This window comes from Silurus aristotelis, assembly GCF_946808225.1.
Source record: "Silurus aristotelis genome assembly, chromosome: 20".
Taxonomy (NCBI): domain Eukaryota; kingdom Metazoa; phylum Chordata; class Actinopteri; order Siluriformes; family Siluridae; genus Silurus; species Silurus aristotelis.
The window spans coordinates 11,089,398-11,106,172 of NC_139593.1; the positions used below are offsets into that span (position 1 = coordinate 11,089,398).

Consider the following 16,775-nt stretch of genomic DNA (forward strand, 5'->3'; position numbering starts at 1 on the left):
GTTGTGTGTGTGTGTGTGTGTGTGTGTGTGTGTGTGTGTGTGTGTGTGTGTGTGTGTGTGTGTGTGTGTGTGTGTGTGTGTGTGGAATTGTCATGATTTTCTCCATTTAAGAGAAATTCTTGAAGTGGCTAGCGGCTAATGTTTTATGAGTTGCTCAGTAGCTCCTGGTTCCAAAATCTCAATTGACTGTATAAGACTGTAGAAAAAACATCACTTATAATCTTACACTCCAGTGCTCATGTTAGTTTTCACTCTTCAGTGTTCTGTATTGTTTAAAGACTCACACTCACACTCTTGATGTTACTCAAATGAGGATGGGTTCCCCTTTTGAGTCTGGTTCCTCTCAAGGTTTCTTCCTCATTGCATCTAAGGGAGTTTTTTCTTGCCACAGACGCCATGGCTACTCATCAAGGATAAACACACATTTCACCTTAAATCTTTAATTCTTTGAAGCTGCTTAGAGACAATGTCTGTTGTGAAAAGTGCTATAGAAATAAACTTGACTAATGCTAGCTCTATGGCTATTTTAACGTTTTCATGCATACGCAAAACAAATCGTATTTCCAGTACATAGTGAGTAGCCACAGTGACACTGCGCTAAATCTAGTTTCTTTCTTACACCCCTGGCATTGTTGTGTGTATTTTCAAGTTTAAAGTGAGAGGCGGAGACTAATCAAACCTGTGGTCCGCCACTTACGCTCCTTAAGGGAGTTTAGATTGTAACTATGTTCCACACGTAGAAAAGGATTGCATTCTGTACACGTGTAGATTTCGGTACGGATACGTGTACCGTTACTCCTCTACTGTCCACAGAACTTTTTTTCATCTATTTATTGGCCGGATCTTATGTGCTTTTGCCTTTTACCGAGTATGTTGGATTTTGAAACAAAAGGAATATGCATGTGTCTTAAAAACCATATAAGACTAGGTGTTTTCAAGCTTTTGACAGGTGCTGCACCCCTTAACATGTATTAGCAATAGGAGCAGATTTACATTACACTCCAAATAATCCTGGCTGACCAAGAACACTGAGAAATGTAAAAAATGCACTGATTAAACATGAAGATAAGCCATTTTGGATAGGAGTAATACCAAAATAATTTTTGGAGGTAGGAGTGATATTGTCTTCTGAGATAAGATTTTATTTAATGTCCTTGCATTCCTGCAGTTCCAAAACAAGACCCTTTCCTCCCTTCCTGCCACATAGGGAGGATTTCCTTCTTTAACTGCACGATTTATCATTCTAGATTGATCACTCTTTAAAGATAACAAGTTCTGGTTTTAGACCTCATGTGTTATACGATGCATTCCAAAAGATATACCACATATAAAAAGTTACATGTTGTTTCAAGGAAGCATTAGATCAGTGTTAAGTAAACTGATAAGAGAACATTTATATCTGAGATTTGTGTGTGAAGTGTGTGTGTTATGCAACCATGTTCTCACTAGAGACTCACGGTGTAGAGACTCATGGTTTCTGCCATAATTTGGGCTAACAATAGCTACACTATTATGACGAAAGTTTGTGGACACCTAAACATAAACCCTGTTCCATATTTTGACCCCATTTGATGTTATAATAACCTCCACTCTTCTGAGAAGATGTTCCACTAGATTTTGGTGGTGGAGATTTGTGTTCATTCAGCCACAAGGGTGTTAGTAAAGTCAGGTACTGATGTAGGGTGAGGGAGCCTGGGGTGCAGTCAGCGTGTAGTTCAGGGAAAAACCACATATGGCTGGAAAAGTCAGGTACTTTTGTCCATTAAGTGTATATCTGCTTTTTCGCACTTGTTTAAAACAGTGTCTGGAGAATATAAGGTAGCACAATCACACACACACATACAGCTGAAAAGTGCGTTAACCTGAGCTAGATTAACATTTAATATGGGAGGATAATTTGTGTAGGATACAGGCGAAACCCAGCATGTGTACACACTGGTGCGACCATCCTGCAAATCAAAATCACAGTTGTTATTCTGTAACTGCTGATAAAAATGTATATAAATTGCACTCTCCTTGATTTACACTGATGAGAAGCATTACAGCATGCCAGCAGTTTCCCATTTAGCAGCGTTTCCTGTTCATAGTTTTAACAGACTAAGGATGGCGGCACGTGCACAGCGCGAGGCTCAGCATCTACTCAGTATTTGCGTTTTAGTAGTGATCCTTGCTCTAGGTTGCACTACTCAAAATACACCTTACGCACACTTTAATACTCAGGATTGCACTTTAATAACTGCATATGTTACACATACACATTCTTTTTGCACTCTCCATATCATTTTGCACATGTATATAACCTTCATAAACAATGTATACAATATCTCCATCATTGTGTACAATCACGTCTCCATGTTCTGCTTATTTATATCCATATTGCTTATTTCATATTCTTTATTCATCTGTCATTTATATGTATCATATAGCATAACCTTACCAACCTGTACATATTAAATAAAAGGTTTGCAATGCACTTCTGTTTGGATGCTAACTACATTTCTTTTCCATGTAATGTAACTTGTGCAATGACAATCAAGTTGAATCTAATCTAACAGTATAAATACAGGGTGTCCCAAATATCTCCATATGTTTATTTTTGGCAAAAAGTAAATGTATTTTTCTTGTTTTGTACTTTTGTATTTACAAAAATAAAATCATCTACATGATTATCATACCTATGTAACCACACACAGTGTCATATCTCTTCCAAATGTGGCTTCTAGTTTGGTAATGGTGGTGTGTATGGTGTTTCAGGGATATATGACAATTTAGTGGGGACATTTCTGTGGTCCCCAACAAAGAGCTCAAATCTTTTCTTCTGGATATAAATTAAGGCTAGCTTCAGGTATTTAGGCATAAAGTTAAATATCTGTGTTGAACTTTGTATCAGTTCAAGGCGTTCTCAAAGTCAATAAGCCATAAACAAATGAGCCCTTTTGTTGGTGCAATTTGTATGCTCTTACAGAAACCCAGGGTTCGATCAGCTTCAGTGCATCAATTCAAAGCAGCAATCTTGGGTGAATGGAAGGGGTTAAGATCTGCACTATAATAATCTGCAATGTGACACACAAGCTAAGTGATGTGAACCATTACATGCACCGATGTACCATTTCAGTTCTCTCATTCCAAGTTTAAAATCCCCTGGAGCAAGGTATTTTGCAAATGTAACATGAAGTGCACACACACAGATGACTCTGTATTTAGCTCATGAACGCACTCTAAATGTAGAAGGATATTTAGGGCTGTTACAACAAACATCTATGGTTAGTTTGTTATTTTCAGAAGAAAATGGCAACTCGGAAACACAGAGGGATCCCCCTGAGCTCGGTAAGTGCCTTGTTTGTGCTTTTGGGCATCTTGCTCTTGGCTGTCTCTTGTCGTGTAACAGAATCTACAATCCAATTACTGGTTCAACTTTTACATCACTGTCTAATGTACCAAAAACTAAATGATAACTAACATGGTAACAAAGAGCCAGTGTGGGTGCAGGTTTTCATTCTGACCAATCAAGGGCCATACCTGAGAGTGACTAAAAATGAAAATCATTAAATTTAAACAGGTAGAATTTGGTGTGTACTTGTTTGATTGGAATGAAACCTGCACCCACACCAGCAATTTGTACAAAGGATTGGACACCCCTGGGCTAGAGGATGTAATCAGCTTCGCATCAGTACTTCCACTTTTTAGAGTTAATACATTTTCTCTTGTGCTTTACAACTTAGTGGTTCCATTCTTCTTCATCAATTTAATTTAGCTTATCATATACATTTTCCATTCTGCTTCAGCTTTCATTAGTTTATCATTGAGCATTTAACTGCACTTTGCTAGCTCAACTGTGATCATTGTGAATTTGGCGGTTTCTTGGTTAAAGCCATAATTCCTTACTGAAAATAGCCATCCAACCTAATCTAGCCATTGTAACCCAACTGCCACAAAAAAAGTGTAGTTCCAGTTTTGTCTGGTTCTTTCGTCACAGTCTTAACCATTATTATATTCTTTCACTCGTTCATTAAATGATCTTCAATAATAAATGCTTTACTGTCACTGGTCATGGTCAGACTCAATGTAGAAATAAAACCTTAATCGACTGCAGTCACTGGAATAAATAACTACAGCCAAATACTTTGGTTTATGTGGTCCTGTTTGTCATAGTATTTTCAATTGACTTGTTTGGCTTTTAAAACACAGATGTAAATAATTGAATCTATGTAAAACGTGCCTATCCCTTGGACCAAATTTTAAAAGGTGGAGCTCCAAAATGAACTAGGGGATTTGTTTATTTGCATATGTTTATTTGTATTTTGTCAAATGTAATTGAATCTGTAATTTGCACATAATGGCACAAAGAGCTCTACCCAAAGGCATATATGTTGGAGGTGTGGTGTTTACAATACAGTAGCTTTGTTGGAATATTGTATTTCAAACCAGATCACTTCAGCTACCCTTTTGCAAAACATGCAGTAGCTGTTGTCGAAAAAACAAAAAAGGAACCTGCCTGTTAGATGATGATACAAAATACATGTTTATCCCCTACAGCTCAATCCTAAATTTCTTCATACAAACTCAACCAGCCATACCTGGCCCTTTAGCGCTATTGCTGAGCTGATCGGTGAGTTTGTAATCCCTCTTACACATCTATAATCAATTTAACAGAATGCTAGATAAGGCTGTGTTTTAATTGTCCTTGTCTTCAGTAATCTCTGTGTTTACAATAATATTACAGATAATGCTTATGACCCAGATGTTCGTGCAAAGCAGTTCTGGATAGATTGGACACGCATCAAAAACCTGGACTGCCTCTCATTCATGGATAATGGAGCAGGAATGACCAGAGCCAAACTACATAAGATGCTAAGGTAACAGCCCTGAACTAGCATTCATGGAAGGACATGAAAAAAACCACCCAGTTACTGCAATTAAAAACAATATACTCCAAATTTGTGCGAATATCTAATTATCTGCAACAGAACGAGTTGGTAGGTTGCGATATAATTGGGTAGAAGTACAGAATTCATCTGAGAAAGAAAGGTGAGGTTTTACAGAATAACAGCTAAATCCAAAGACAGTAACAGCAACAACAATGAACATGTACGTATATACACAACAGACCATTACTAAAACACACACACGTGAGTAATCGAGCGCATTCAGCAAAATGAAGGAAGCACATAATATTAGAAGTTACAGAAGATTATTTTTAGAAATAGAATTAATAAAATAAAGGAAAGGAAAGCTCACCCATAGTAATAAATAGGCCAAAGATATGAATCCAAGCAAACGATACACAAAGGAGTCTGCTCAGTTCAATGGTCTTGAAAACTTTTGTATTTGTATAAACATTGAGCTTTTTAATGTCAGGAAAAGTGTCAGGAAAGATGAAGGGAATCCAAAACAGTGAACAACAGAAAATAAAGGAAAAACAAAAACTAAGAGTAGTTCAGAAAGAAAAGAAAAACAGATGGACAGGTAGAAAGAGATAGACAGGACAAGTCGAGTGATTTTTCAGGTCATTTTGAGACATTTTAATGAAATAATCTTGGGTTGATTGGTGTTTTTTGCAATAAATCCTATGCTGCTGTCCCCATTTACTGGGTCTGTGAGTATTCATTGGTTTTGTAAGGCTAAAAGGCTTGAACTGTATCCCCAGTGTCGCAGTTGGACATGACAGCAGTGTACGTGCAGATACAGTTCAAGAGCTTCAGCTAAAGTTCACATTAAACATCTGAATGGGTGGAAGATTGTGATCTTAGTGACTCTGCCCCATAGCTCAATTGTTTCTGATAGACATGCTAGCATAAAATGGTGCAAAAACAACTGGTTTCACCTCCTAAAGCTTCAGAAGCACCGTGCTTACATCGCTGACAAAAGACTTTTGTCTGAAACATCCTGTTTCTATGGAAACATTTTTGTCCCATGCTGATCTTTCCTACCTTATTAGTACTTAGGCACACTAATGTTAAAATCTGGATTCTTGTCTAGGGTCATGCACAGAACTGACTCGAGGACAATAAGGAAATTGCCACCATTTATCTACATTTAAAGGCTACCTCAAGAATCAAATTGTTTTATGCATTCATCCAATTTTCTTTTAGCTTTGGTTACAGTGACAAGAAAGCCGTGAGAGACCACGTTCCAGTCGGTGTCTATGGCAATGGTTTCAAATCAGGTTCCATGCGTCTGGGGAAGGACGCTATTGTCTTTACTAAGACCAAAGACTCAATGAGTGTGGGCATGTTGTCACAGTCTTACCTGCAGGCTATAAAAGCTCAGCAGATCATGGTGCCAATTCTCACCTTTAGGAGGGATGGACAAAACCTGTATCCTTTGTAGAACTTCAAAATTTACTGCATAAGCACCATGAGCATTTGAATTATAACAGCATGAATAAAGAATGAGATTTTGAAGCCATCTGCCACATGCTATTGGAACTGCAGCTGGAATTAATACACTGTCATTAAAACCTTAACATCCCCCAAACATAACTCCATTCTCTTGGCTGTAGAAAGAAAATTATTCACAAAGTAAGTGCCAAAAAATATAAACAAGCCTGAATTTAAGACTCTGTTGTGGGGAAATATTGCAAATTAGGTTTAAAATCAGGTCCCCTGCTGTTGTCATAAAAGTTTATTTACAATTGTGCAGTTCAAATAACTGAAATGGAGAACTTGTACCCCCCGCTGTGGTGCTAGTCAAATAAAAGTTAAGTGCAAGTCATACAGAAATTTAGTAATCTCTCTTTTTATTTAACTGTGATCAGCTTTCCTGTAATGGGTGAGTACAAACAAATGCAATGGTTATGCAGGATTAGATTGTATAGCAGACTTGGATTGCATCATTTAATTCATCTCCTTGACTGTCAACGTCCCCAGACCAGAGGATGCAGCATGTCTAGATGCAATCCTGAGACACTCTTTGTTTAATACAGAGAAGGAGCTGTTCACTGAGCTGCGTGCCATCAGCACTGCTGGACCAACCGGCACACGCATCATCATCTGGAATCTGCGCATGTGAGCTAGCAGTTTATCTCATAAGTGTATATCTGTGGGTTCCAAATCAGTGTTTTTGGGTAATAAGTAATTTATGGTTGCAAAATACAAACACTTCAGTCTTGAAATGACCTATGTTAGTTTTGATCCGACAAGCAATCTGCAAAAGAGACGTTTGACATTATTCAGCAAATGTACAATGCTCTAATCAGTTGTTCAAGGTGTTTTGAGTGGCATGTGCCCTTCAAAAGAGGAGGAACGACAAGAGATCAGGAAGACCTTCAGCGAGCTCAACCACCAAAAAATGTCGAAACCATTCGGCAACTGGTGCATGTTGATCGTCGGAGAACAATCCACATCAGACAATGTTCTAGAACAAAAACTAGCTAGCTAATCCTGAAAAGAAAATGTGTTTAATGGTAGAATTTATAGGATCTTTTAGATGACCACTGTATCTGGCCACCTTTAGTTTAGGTCTTGGGGTAAAAGCAAGCAAACTCCTGTCTACTATGAATGATGATACTGAGATTTTAATTTTGAGTTGCATAATTGTATTCCTGAAATTTGCCTAATGTTTCAGCACTATTTACTTTACATTACTATTGCATAGTAAATTCTGAAATTCTCAATTTTGCAGGATTACATACGGGGACACAGAATTCCATTTTGATGCAGATAAATATGATATTCAGCTCCGAGCCAATTCTAGTGAGAAAACTCAAGCCACCACACCAGAGAGTGACTATTCACTAAGAGTAAGTGCACATGCTATCAAGAAGGAAATAGATGCTATGAGAAAACAGTTTTTTTCATAGTATAATAATTAGGTTTTGTTCCAGTAGAAACTGTTTTCTTGCATTTCCATCTGCAGGCGTACTGTAGCATTCTGTATCTGAAGCCGCGTATGCAAATCAACATTCGAGGACAACGAGTGAAAACCCAGCTCATCTCCAAAAGTCTCGCTTATATTGCCAAAGACAACTACAGACCTTCATTCCTAGTATCCTTAAGAATGTAATCAAAATCTTAAATTCTACATATTTAATACAGAAGTTGCAAACCCTACCCTAAACTACAAACTAGTGCTAGCCCTATGGTTGGAGGTTTATTTATTTAGATTAAATTGATACCACAGCCACTTCATAACCAAGAGACCTTTGTGTCTTTTTGCTAACAAATATTGCGTAGGATGATTAGCATGTTCAACCAAATGTTTTGCATGAGCACTGGTCTTTTGCATATAGCATCTGTTGATAAGTTTCTCAGAAAGCAAGTTTTGGTCAGAGTCCAGATTTCACCATGGTGCCCAAGAGCAAAGAAGGTTAAGACCTTGCTCAGTGGTGTACTTTAGCCCCCACCTAGCTAACAATCTTTTGCCCATTGCTTAAACCAGCATTTCTGTTTCTGTTGTAGCTGTAATGCAGTCAGTACTTTATACTGTTGATTCTGTTGCTTTTGTTTGTGTGGAAATTCTTGACTCATTTTACAGACCAAACGTATTCCAATCACATTTGGGTTCAACACCAAAAGCAAGGAGCATTATGGTATCATGATGTACCACAAAAACCGACTCATCAAGGCTTATGAAAGAGTGAGCTGTCAACGCAAGGTAAAGTTTAAAAAGTAGCTGTTATTGATGAGTGCATTTTTATGCACAGTGACATTGGTGTGTCATGTTGGTATTCTGTCTCTTCCTGAACAGCTAGAGAGAAAAGGTGTTGGGGTCATCGGTGTGATTGAATGTAATTTCCTTCAGCCGACACACAACAAACAAGACTTTGATGACACAGATAAATACAGGTCAAAGATAAGATCTCTTTATACCACATAAGAATGATTTTCAAATCTAGTTTTGGATTCATTTACCTTCTTGCTATTACAATTGTAGTTTCTGTTCAGTCTGAGACTGGGAAATGAGTTTTGACAGTTTATAAAGCCCCAAAAGAGGCTGATGTCATTTACAAAGGTCTGTTTGTGTGCAGGAAAACCATGCACAACCTCAGCATCAAACTAGAAGAATACTGGAATGAGATCCGCTACAAGCGGAAGAAAGAGGACCCAAAATGCACACTTCCAATTGAAGATACAATGTGAGTGTGGAGATTCGGTTTATTTACAATTTGTTATATTTGCAGGCAACAACATCGGAGACTTTATAGGACTTGCCTTATATTACCTTGTATTACCTTGATTGTGTAATTTTGGTTCTATTTTTACTAGAGTCAGTGTATGATACATCTTTAATTGTTTTTTTTTAAGTAATTGGAGAACTAGCAGTTTTTTTATCTAGTAATTTTTCTTTTTACCTGATGGCATTTTTAAAGAACTTTCCCAATTTCAAGTACGACTAAAAAAATTAAAAAACATACTTCAAAATTTCTTTAAAGCATGTGTGAGCCATGGATTAGAATGAGTCATTCTTAGCCGTCATGAATATGCAATGCTACCTTTAAAATTGGCAAAAACAAGGCATCTTTCCCATCCTGGATTAATGCATCAGTGTGTGTTTTGATCTCCGAGTTGCCCACATACTCCTCTCAAATGCTACCTAGCACCTATTTTCACAATTCTGTGTTCAAGAGGAGCTTCACATTTCTAGCTATATAAAGCATGATATAAAGTGGTCTCGAAAAGTTTAAAGACTAATGGTGCTAACTGGTGCTAAGAGCAAACGTGAAATTCTGCATGAAATGGCGAATCTGCCACGGAGACATTTGACATGACATACTTTTGACATACGGCGATGCTGACATGACATACTTTTGACATACGGCGATGCTGTCTTTCGAGGTGTTTTGGGAGGCACTTCACAAGAGTAAGAACATCACTGGAAGATAACAAGAGATCACAAAGCTCAACCCACGAAAATGTCGAAACCATTCGGCAACTTGTGCATGATGATCGTCGGAGAACGATCCAGAAGTTTCAGGAACGCTATTGCTGTACAAGGGGACTATTTTAAAAGTGATAGTGTTCAAACTTAGATCATTAAAGTACTTTCTTTTTAAACAGAGCTTGCCTCAAACATTTTTGATACCACCTCGTGTATATAAACACTTTAAGTCATTAAGTGTATAGATCTCAAGAGAGTCTTCTATTCTGATGCTGGTATGACTTTCGCTTGTGTTTATTCTGTCTTTTCTTTTCCCCACTGAAGGAAAGTGCCTGATCAAATCTGGGTGCAGTGCGACAGCTGTCTGAAGTGGAGAAGGCTTCCAGATGGCTTTGAGTGTAGCCGGCTGCCTGAGAAATGGTTCTGCAATATGAACCATGACCCACAATTCAGGTGACAGCCATAAAACATTTTTATTTAGTGATGTCATTCCTGGTCATGGAACGTTGTTGCTTAGGCATGTACAAGGCCGATAAGTGAGCAATGAAACATTCTGGTGAGTTGCTCTGCACCAGCTGTATCAATCAATGAACAAAACTCGAATGAACTTTTTGGGTCATTTTCTTCCCTCAAATGTTATGAATAACTTCTGTTGCTGGCTTCTGTGCCGTTTAAAATAGTGTCCTTTATGTCCTTTACTGCTCTTCACATGTCTTTCTATGTTTATCATGAAGATTTTCCACTGCGATGATGTACAAATACTTCTGTCTCAAGATGAAAGTGTCTCTTGCACAAGAATGCATCTCGTAAATCCTGGTATATGTTTTATTTGAACTGCATCTGAGAAGCATCTTTTGGAAGCCCTGAGCATTTAGGATCCTTTGGAAGAGTAGATAGATCTTACGTGACAGTTCTCAGTACGGATTTAGTGCACTGTTGCTGTTATGATAACCTCCACTCTTTTGGGAAGGCTGTTCATTGCATTTTGGAGCGTAGCTGTGTATATTCAATCTAGTGAGGTTAAGCACTGGTGTTGGATGAGGAGTCAATGTTCCAGCATTTAAAGATTTTCAGTGGTGTTGAGGTCAGGGCTGGACACTCGTGTTCTTCCACTCTTGTTCACCATGTCTTCATTGACTGTGATTTGTGCACTGCAGCGTTGACAAATTGTAATGTTGTGGCATTATTCATATAAGTGTTTCAAAAGGTCCAATCTACTTAAGACAATTTAGAAAGTAGCTTTTACATTCAGTATCTCACAAGGTTTCTGTACCCTGTTCATGCAGTTTTTACTGCTTAATAGTCACTGATGGTGGTGGTGGAGCTGGATGGGGTTCTATGGGGGCATCTTTCCATCAGTTTTGGAAAGCGTCCTTTCCACTTCCTTGGATTAGAGGCAGCAGAAATTAGAATTACAGCCAAGTCTCTCATTGAGCCATGGTAATAGCAATAAAAATAGGAATAACATAAAAATGTAATGTACATTTTAGCTCATAATGTTACAAATAACCAGTCTTATTAATCAATCTGATTTCAACTATATTTTGTGAAAGGAGTTGTTCCTTTTTATTTATAGATAAAATCTTGACTGGTCAATCACGCAGCAATCCACCTTTCAGGGAATACCGCTTCCAATACTGTGAGTTTTGGTTTCAGTCGGTACAGGCCTGATTATTAAAAAAATCACACAGACATAAAGGCTGTGCCACCATTAGATCCGGAGCGGTACTTTCTCCTCCTAAGATCTAATGGCAGAGCCTTTTTATCGTTGTCTTTTTTTCATAATCAGGCCTGTACCGGCTAGCACAGAAACTCACTGTGTTGGAAGCGGTACTCCCTGTAAAGCTGGCAAAGAAACTACTGACCTTGAGTGGAAAAACTGGGTGCATTATTCTTTGGTTATACTGAGTGGTACAAATATCAAAAAGTAATATGAAAAGAAATAACACCGTGAATGTGAAATGTGATACAATATTTAATAAGAATAAAATAAAATGAAATTTCAAAAGAAATAACTAATAACACTTCCCGTGGGCTCACCACCTGCAGGAGGGACCGTAAGGGACGGTGCTGTAAGGATTGGGCAGCAGTCGAAGGCGGGGGCCTGCTTAGACTGCTGCCCCCGCGACCCGAATTACGGATAAGCGGGAGAAAATGAATGAATGAATGAATAACTAATAACAATGTGATATGTGCTACAAAAAAATACCATGCATTACCCATGTCAAACAGGAGCTGTCTGGTGGAGGAGGAAATGGAGGATCAAGAAGAGGAGCAGAAGTCCTACCCCAAACCCTTCAAACGCCAGTAAGATAGCATTCCACATTTGATCTTAATATGTATTGTGCTATCTGACAGTGTTAATCAACAGGTTGTGGGTCTTAACAGGAAGAGGAACAGTAAGAGTCTACAGGATGACCAGGGGCCAGAGATAAGTTATTTACTGATATACATCATGAAAATGAAAAACCTTGATGTGTCATTTATTTGTATAAAAAAACTTATAAAAACACACTTTTGTCTGTAAGTAGTAGATATTCCAGTCCTCGAAGCTTCTGTTAATGCCAGACCTCAGAAGAATACTGCAACCTGGAAATCATCTCCTGCTGATCTGTTCAGTAAAAGTGCGAGTGGTATCAGTGTTGTATCATCCGTCTCTAATGGTTTGTATTTTATTGGCCATTGCACCACTGCAGTCATATTTAATTTGCACTAGAGTGACCATCAGAGTGTAAAAATGACTGACCTGGAAGGCAAAGTGGGCAGAATTGATATTGATCATATATATATGGTCATGTTTTATTTGTTGAATTGCAGTATTTTAAGCAAGTGTTGCACCACACTTATTTTTTTTAATTACAGGTAATTATAAATAGTTTGCACATTTTTTAAATAATTTAGAATAGAATATTATAATCCTTATCAAGCATAAACTGAGATTTAGAGGGTTGCGATGAATATTTGCTGTTTCTAGACATGCAGTGTCAACATCTACTTGGGCATGCTAGCTCAGCAGCATGTAGTTAACCATAGCCAATGTAATTCAAGAAAGTTAAAAACATAATAAGAGCCTTGATTTATTAAATATATTTTTCAGGGTTTGACAAATGATAACTTCATTAGCTAGCCCTGAAGAAAAGTTATAAACTCTAGTGTGCTGCATTATTTTGGTTGCCTTGAAACCGTACAGGCTAGGCTAAAATGTGGTAGCTAGCATAATATAGAAGTATATATTGTATTAGCTAGGTGGGTGAGTATATCATCAGACTAGTACAGAAATGAACCAGGATATGATCATGTAGAATGTGCTCATACTAAATGACTTTAAGGAGTGGGTTTTTTAGGTTGTTAAATGAGAAATGGCAAATTAAAAACTGAAAGCTTTGACACAAACTTGCTTGTCTATGCTACTAATTTGTACATCACTAATTTCAGACAGATTTTCTAGTTCCTTTTATTCATTTAATAGTTAAAATCAAGGCAATACAAATACCAAGTATGATTCAGTTTTAACAAACTTCATAGATTTTATATGATTTATATGATAGAAGATTTCTATTAACTTTCACTGTCTTGTTTCTAGCTCAGCATTCACCACTGCCTCTAATCAATCTCACTGCTCTCTCTGATTCATTGAGAAGGTAATCCTATTAGGATTAGGACTCCTGTGTTTAAATGTCTCATCATCATTGGGCCTAATGAGTATTTATGGATCAATAGTTTGTTGTTTTTCTGCTTCTTAAAGGATTAAAAGGAAAATCTGTACTGCTGAAGAAACTCTTCCAGCAGTGCATCCTTTGCCTCATGCCTCTTTTTCTGCGAATGCCTCGCCACAAGATGGTGGCGCCTTCTTTCATACACATTCCAGTCTCGCACCAAACAAAGAAGAGAGCAAATGGGATAGAATGGAAAACGAAAAGAGTACAGATAAACAAATAGGCCACATCGAGAGCAGTAAGATGGAGAGAATCAAACCGAGTCAGGAGCCTGTTCAGGAGGATGAGTGGTGCACTAGAGAAGATTCACCCACTATAGAACCCAGTACCCAGTACTCTTTAGCAGCATCACACTGTACGGAGGACGTGGGAGAGGAATCGCATGACGATGGCGAGGAGATGTGGAGTTTACAGCAGCAGCAGGATGAGTTAATGGAAATGATGAAGCAGACAGCAGAGGAGAGGGACGCATACAGGGAGGAGTTGGAGCTGCTGCGGGATCACAGCACCGCCCTGGAGGATGAGAGGAGTCAGCTCCTCAGCAAGGTAGGAACTTTCATCCTATTACATGTTTAATGAAGTTGTGAATAACAGGACACAAAAATTCTGGCATTTGATCCAAATTTTAAGAAAAGAATCATCTACAACACAAGACACAATAGATAAAATGAAGATCTTGTTGGGTATAATGTCAGAACTCGGATCTTGTCTCTGAGCAGACACATTCGCAGGATTGAAATTAGTGAACAATTAAAGAAATCTTCCAGCCATGGATGAGAAGGATTCAAACATTTTAATATTCAAGAGGCATTTCTCAAACAGCAATGGCACAAGTCAGAAGTAGCTTGGAAGTGTAAATTCGAAACCTGTGTTTTTGTTCCTTAAGAATTTACATATTTTTTAAAGGCTCCCTCACTGCATTTTTAATCTCATTTACCTCATTCACATATTCCATCAATTTATTTTTCTTTATGGGAAGTCTCGCTTACCTCCTCCTCTTCCTAATTTACATATTTATTTTCACACCTGATTAAAACACCTTCTTTTTCTTCTTGTGCTTCAACTAAACATCTTCTCTTTTTCCATTCTTATATTACTATTCCTCTCGTTTTGTATTTTTTATCCTACTTTATACTTAAGATTTACTTATTTTGCTTTTGAATAGTTTAATGCGTGATGCTCGCATTAAACTGCTCAGTGCACAAGATGCTATTAAAATGCTCAGATCATATATTCTTACCTAAAAAGTTACATAGTAAAAGGTACATTCTGCTATTTATTTTTTATGCTTATTGTGCTTGATTAGATATTCTTCCAAATTCACAACTATGTGTCTCTACCTAATAACTACTACTCTACCAATATAATCACTACAGAGATTAATAATGATTATGCTGAACATAATGTTCAATAAACATACACTAAATACTGCTAGATAAAATTGGCCTTAGCTGTATTAATACAAAAATAAAGCTAATTTAAGCAAAATTCTCTCATAAGTATTAATTGGCTCGAACGTGTGATTTTGACACGTGTTGTTCAGTAGGTATTATTGCTGCTTTACAGCTTCAAGCTTTAATTCTGAGCTCAGGTTACTGTCTATGTGGTGTTTACCAGGTTCTTCCCATGTCTGCATGGCTTTTCTCCATGGTCTCTGGTTCTCCAGATTTTCCCACTGTCCAAAAACATGTCAGTAGTTGGACTGGCTCCTCTAAATTGCCCCTAGATAGTAATAAATGTGTGAATGAGTGTGTACATACAGTGGATTGGCATCCCATCTAAGGTGTATTCTCCCTGCTTGAACCCAGTGTAACTGGGATAGGATTTGGGATCATTGACCCGACCAGTTGTTACTGAAGATGAATTAATGAATCATAGCTTTAGTTATTTAAAATATTAACTACACAAACCTATGAAATGTTGCTATCTTTATTATTAATGTGCATGAAAGTATTGAAATAGATTTATATTAATAACTTGTACTGTTGCTAGCTGGAAAGGATGAAGGAAGAGAGAGCCAGTTTATCCTCCCTGTGCGACCAACTAAAGAGCAAAGTGGAAAGGCTGAAAATAGAGAAGGAAGAAGGGTCGAGAGCAGATGCCCGAGTTGGACAAGAGAAGCAGAAGCTGAGAAAGTTGCGTCTCAGTTTGGGACACCTGCTCATTTCCTTCGTTCCCGATCTCGACTTGCAGCAAGTGGATTACAACAGTGATGTCATTGATAAACTACTTGACCAGGTCTTAAAAGAAGTCACTTAAGGTCATGTCCGGGTTGTATTACTAAGGTTTATATCTTCACAGTTAGATATCCATAATATACCCAAAATCATCTTATGGTTTCACTGCTGGCTTAGACAAGGTAAGATCATAGCTATATAAAATATATTTATGTTTGGGGCCCAGATTAGTTTCAGCAGACATTTGCAGTGGTAATAGGATATGTTCCAAAGTCAGTTCAATTGTCTGATGCAACAACATACAGTACATCTAATTCACCTGGTAAATAATATATAGTAATAAAGTAGGACATTAGTATCAAAATATTTGTATAATTTTAATGAAGGACAAATGTATACTTTTTGTTGAGTGATATAATGAATTTTGGATTTGAATGAATTTTCTTGAGAAACCTCTTTTTACTGTTTTCATCATAGAACAAAACCAATGAATAAAAAAAATCGAATCAAACTTATGTTAGTTACGTGTGATTGTTATGATTTAGTCATTTTTGTATTTTCACCCAAATCCTTCAGACAAACTTCAAGCAGCTTCTTCACTTCTTCACTCTCTTCATGTTCACTAAAGGTGTAATCACTGATTTCAGTGGAAGTTTCTGTAACTCAACATTTAAACATTACTATGTCCCAACACACACACACACACACACACACACACACACACACACACACACACACACACACACACACACACAATTATAAAGAGAGGTATTTTAAACAGAGGTGTCCCCAGGGCTCCTCACAAATTCTGTGAATTTCCATGCAGCAGTGTATTCATCAAGTATTCATCTCACACACACACACACACACACACACACACACACACACACACACACACACACACACAGCCAGCAAAATATTATCAAGATATACTTTACATGGTTTGGAGTGGAAGATCTTGAGTGGCCTGCTATAGAGCTCATCACCTCACCGTACATCAGTACCTGACTTTACTAACGACCATGTGGCTGAATTAATGAAAATCTCATCAAGCACACTTGAA

General features: G+C 37.7%; 1 protein-coding gene across 3 annotated transcripts; it reads left to right on the plus strand.

Moving 5' to 3' along the window:
- Positions 1–3,091: 3,091 nt before the first annotated feature.
- morc3b (MORC family CW-type zinc finger 3b) lies at positions 3,092–16,213 on the plus strand. 3 transcript variants are annotated; one of them, XM_083521809.1, is made up of 17 exons: positions 3,092–3,327; positions 4,537–4,609; positions 4,724–4,856; positions 6,093–6,317; positions 6,870–7,007; positions 7,624–7,741; positions 7,858–7,986; positions 8,476–8,595; positions 8,689–8,786; positions 8,969–9,076; positions 10,144–10,272; positions 12,052–12,126; positions 12,178–12,254; positions 12,351–12,482; positions 13,403–13,460; positions 13,565–14,081; positions 15,528–16,213. In XM_083521809.1, the coding sequence occupies exons 1-17, from the start codon at positions 3,289–3,291 to the stop codon at positions 15,792–15,794; spliced, it is 2,436 nt and encodes an 811-aa protein (XP_083377935.1). In that variant the 5' UTR covers positions 3,092–3,288; the 3' UTR covers positions 15,795–16,213. The 3 variants fall into 3 exon arrangements, with proteins under 3 accessions (XP_083377935.1, XP_083377936.1, XP_083377937.1); XM_083521810.1 differs by having other exon boundaries at positions 12,208–12,254; XM_083521811.1 differs by lacking the exons at positions 6,093–6,317; positions 6,870–7,007.
- The last annotated feature ends 562 nt before the right edge of the window (positions 16,214–16,775 follow it).

Coding starts and splice junctions, on each gene's coding strand:
- morc3b (XM_083521809.1), top strand. CDS start 3,289: ATGGCAACTCGGAAACACAGAGGGATCCCCCTGAGCTCG. Junction 10,273..12,051: donor AACCATGACCCACAATTCAG/GTGACAGCCATA, acceptor CATGTCAAACAG/GAGCTGTCTGGTGGAGGAGG. Junction 12,483..13,402: donor TGTATCATCCGTCTCTAATG/GTTTGTATTTTA, acceptor TCTTGTTTCTAG/CTCAGCATTCACCACTGCCT.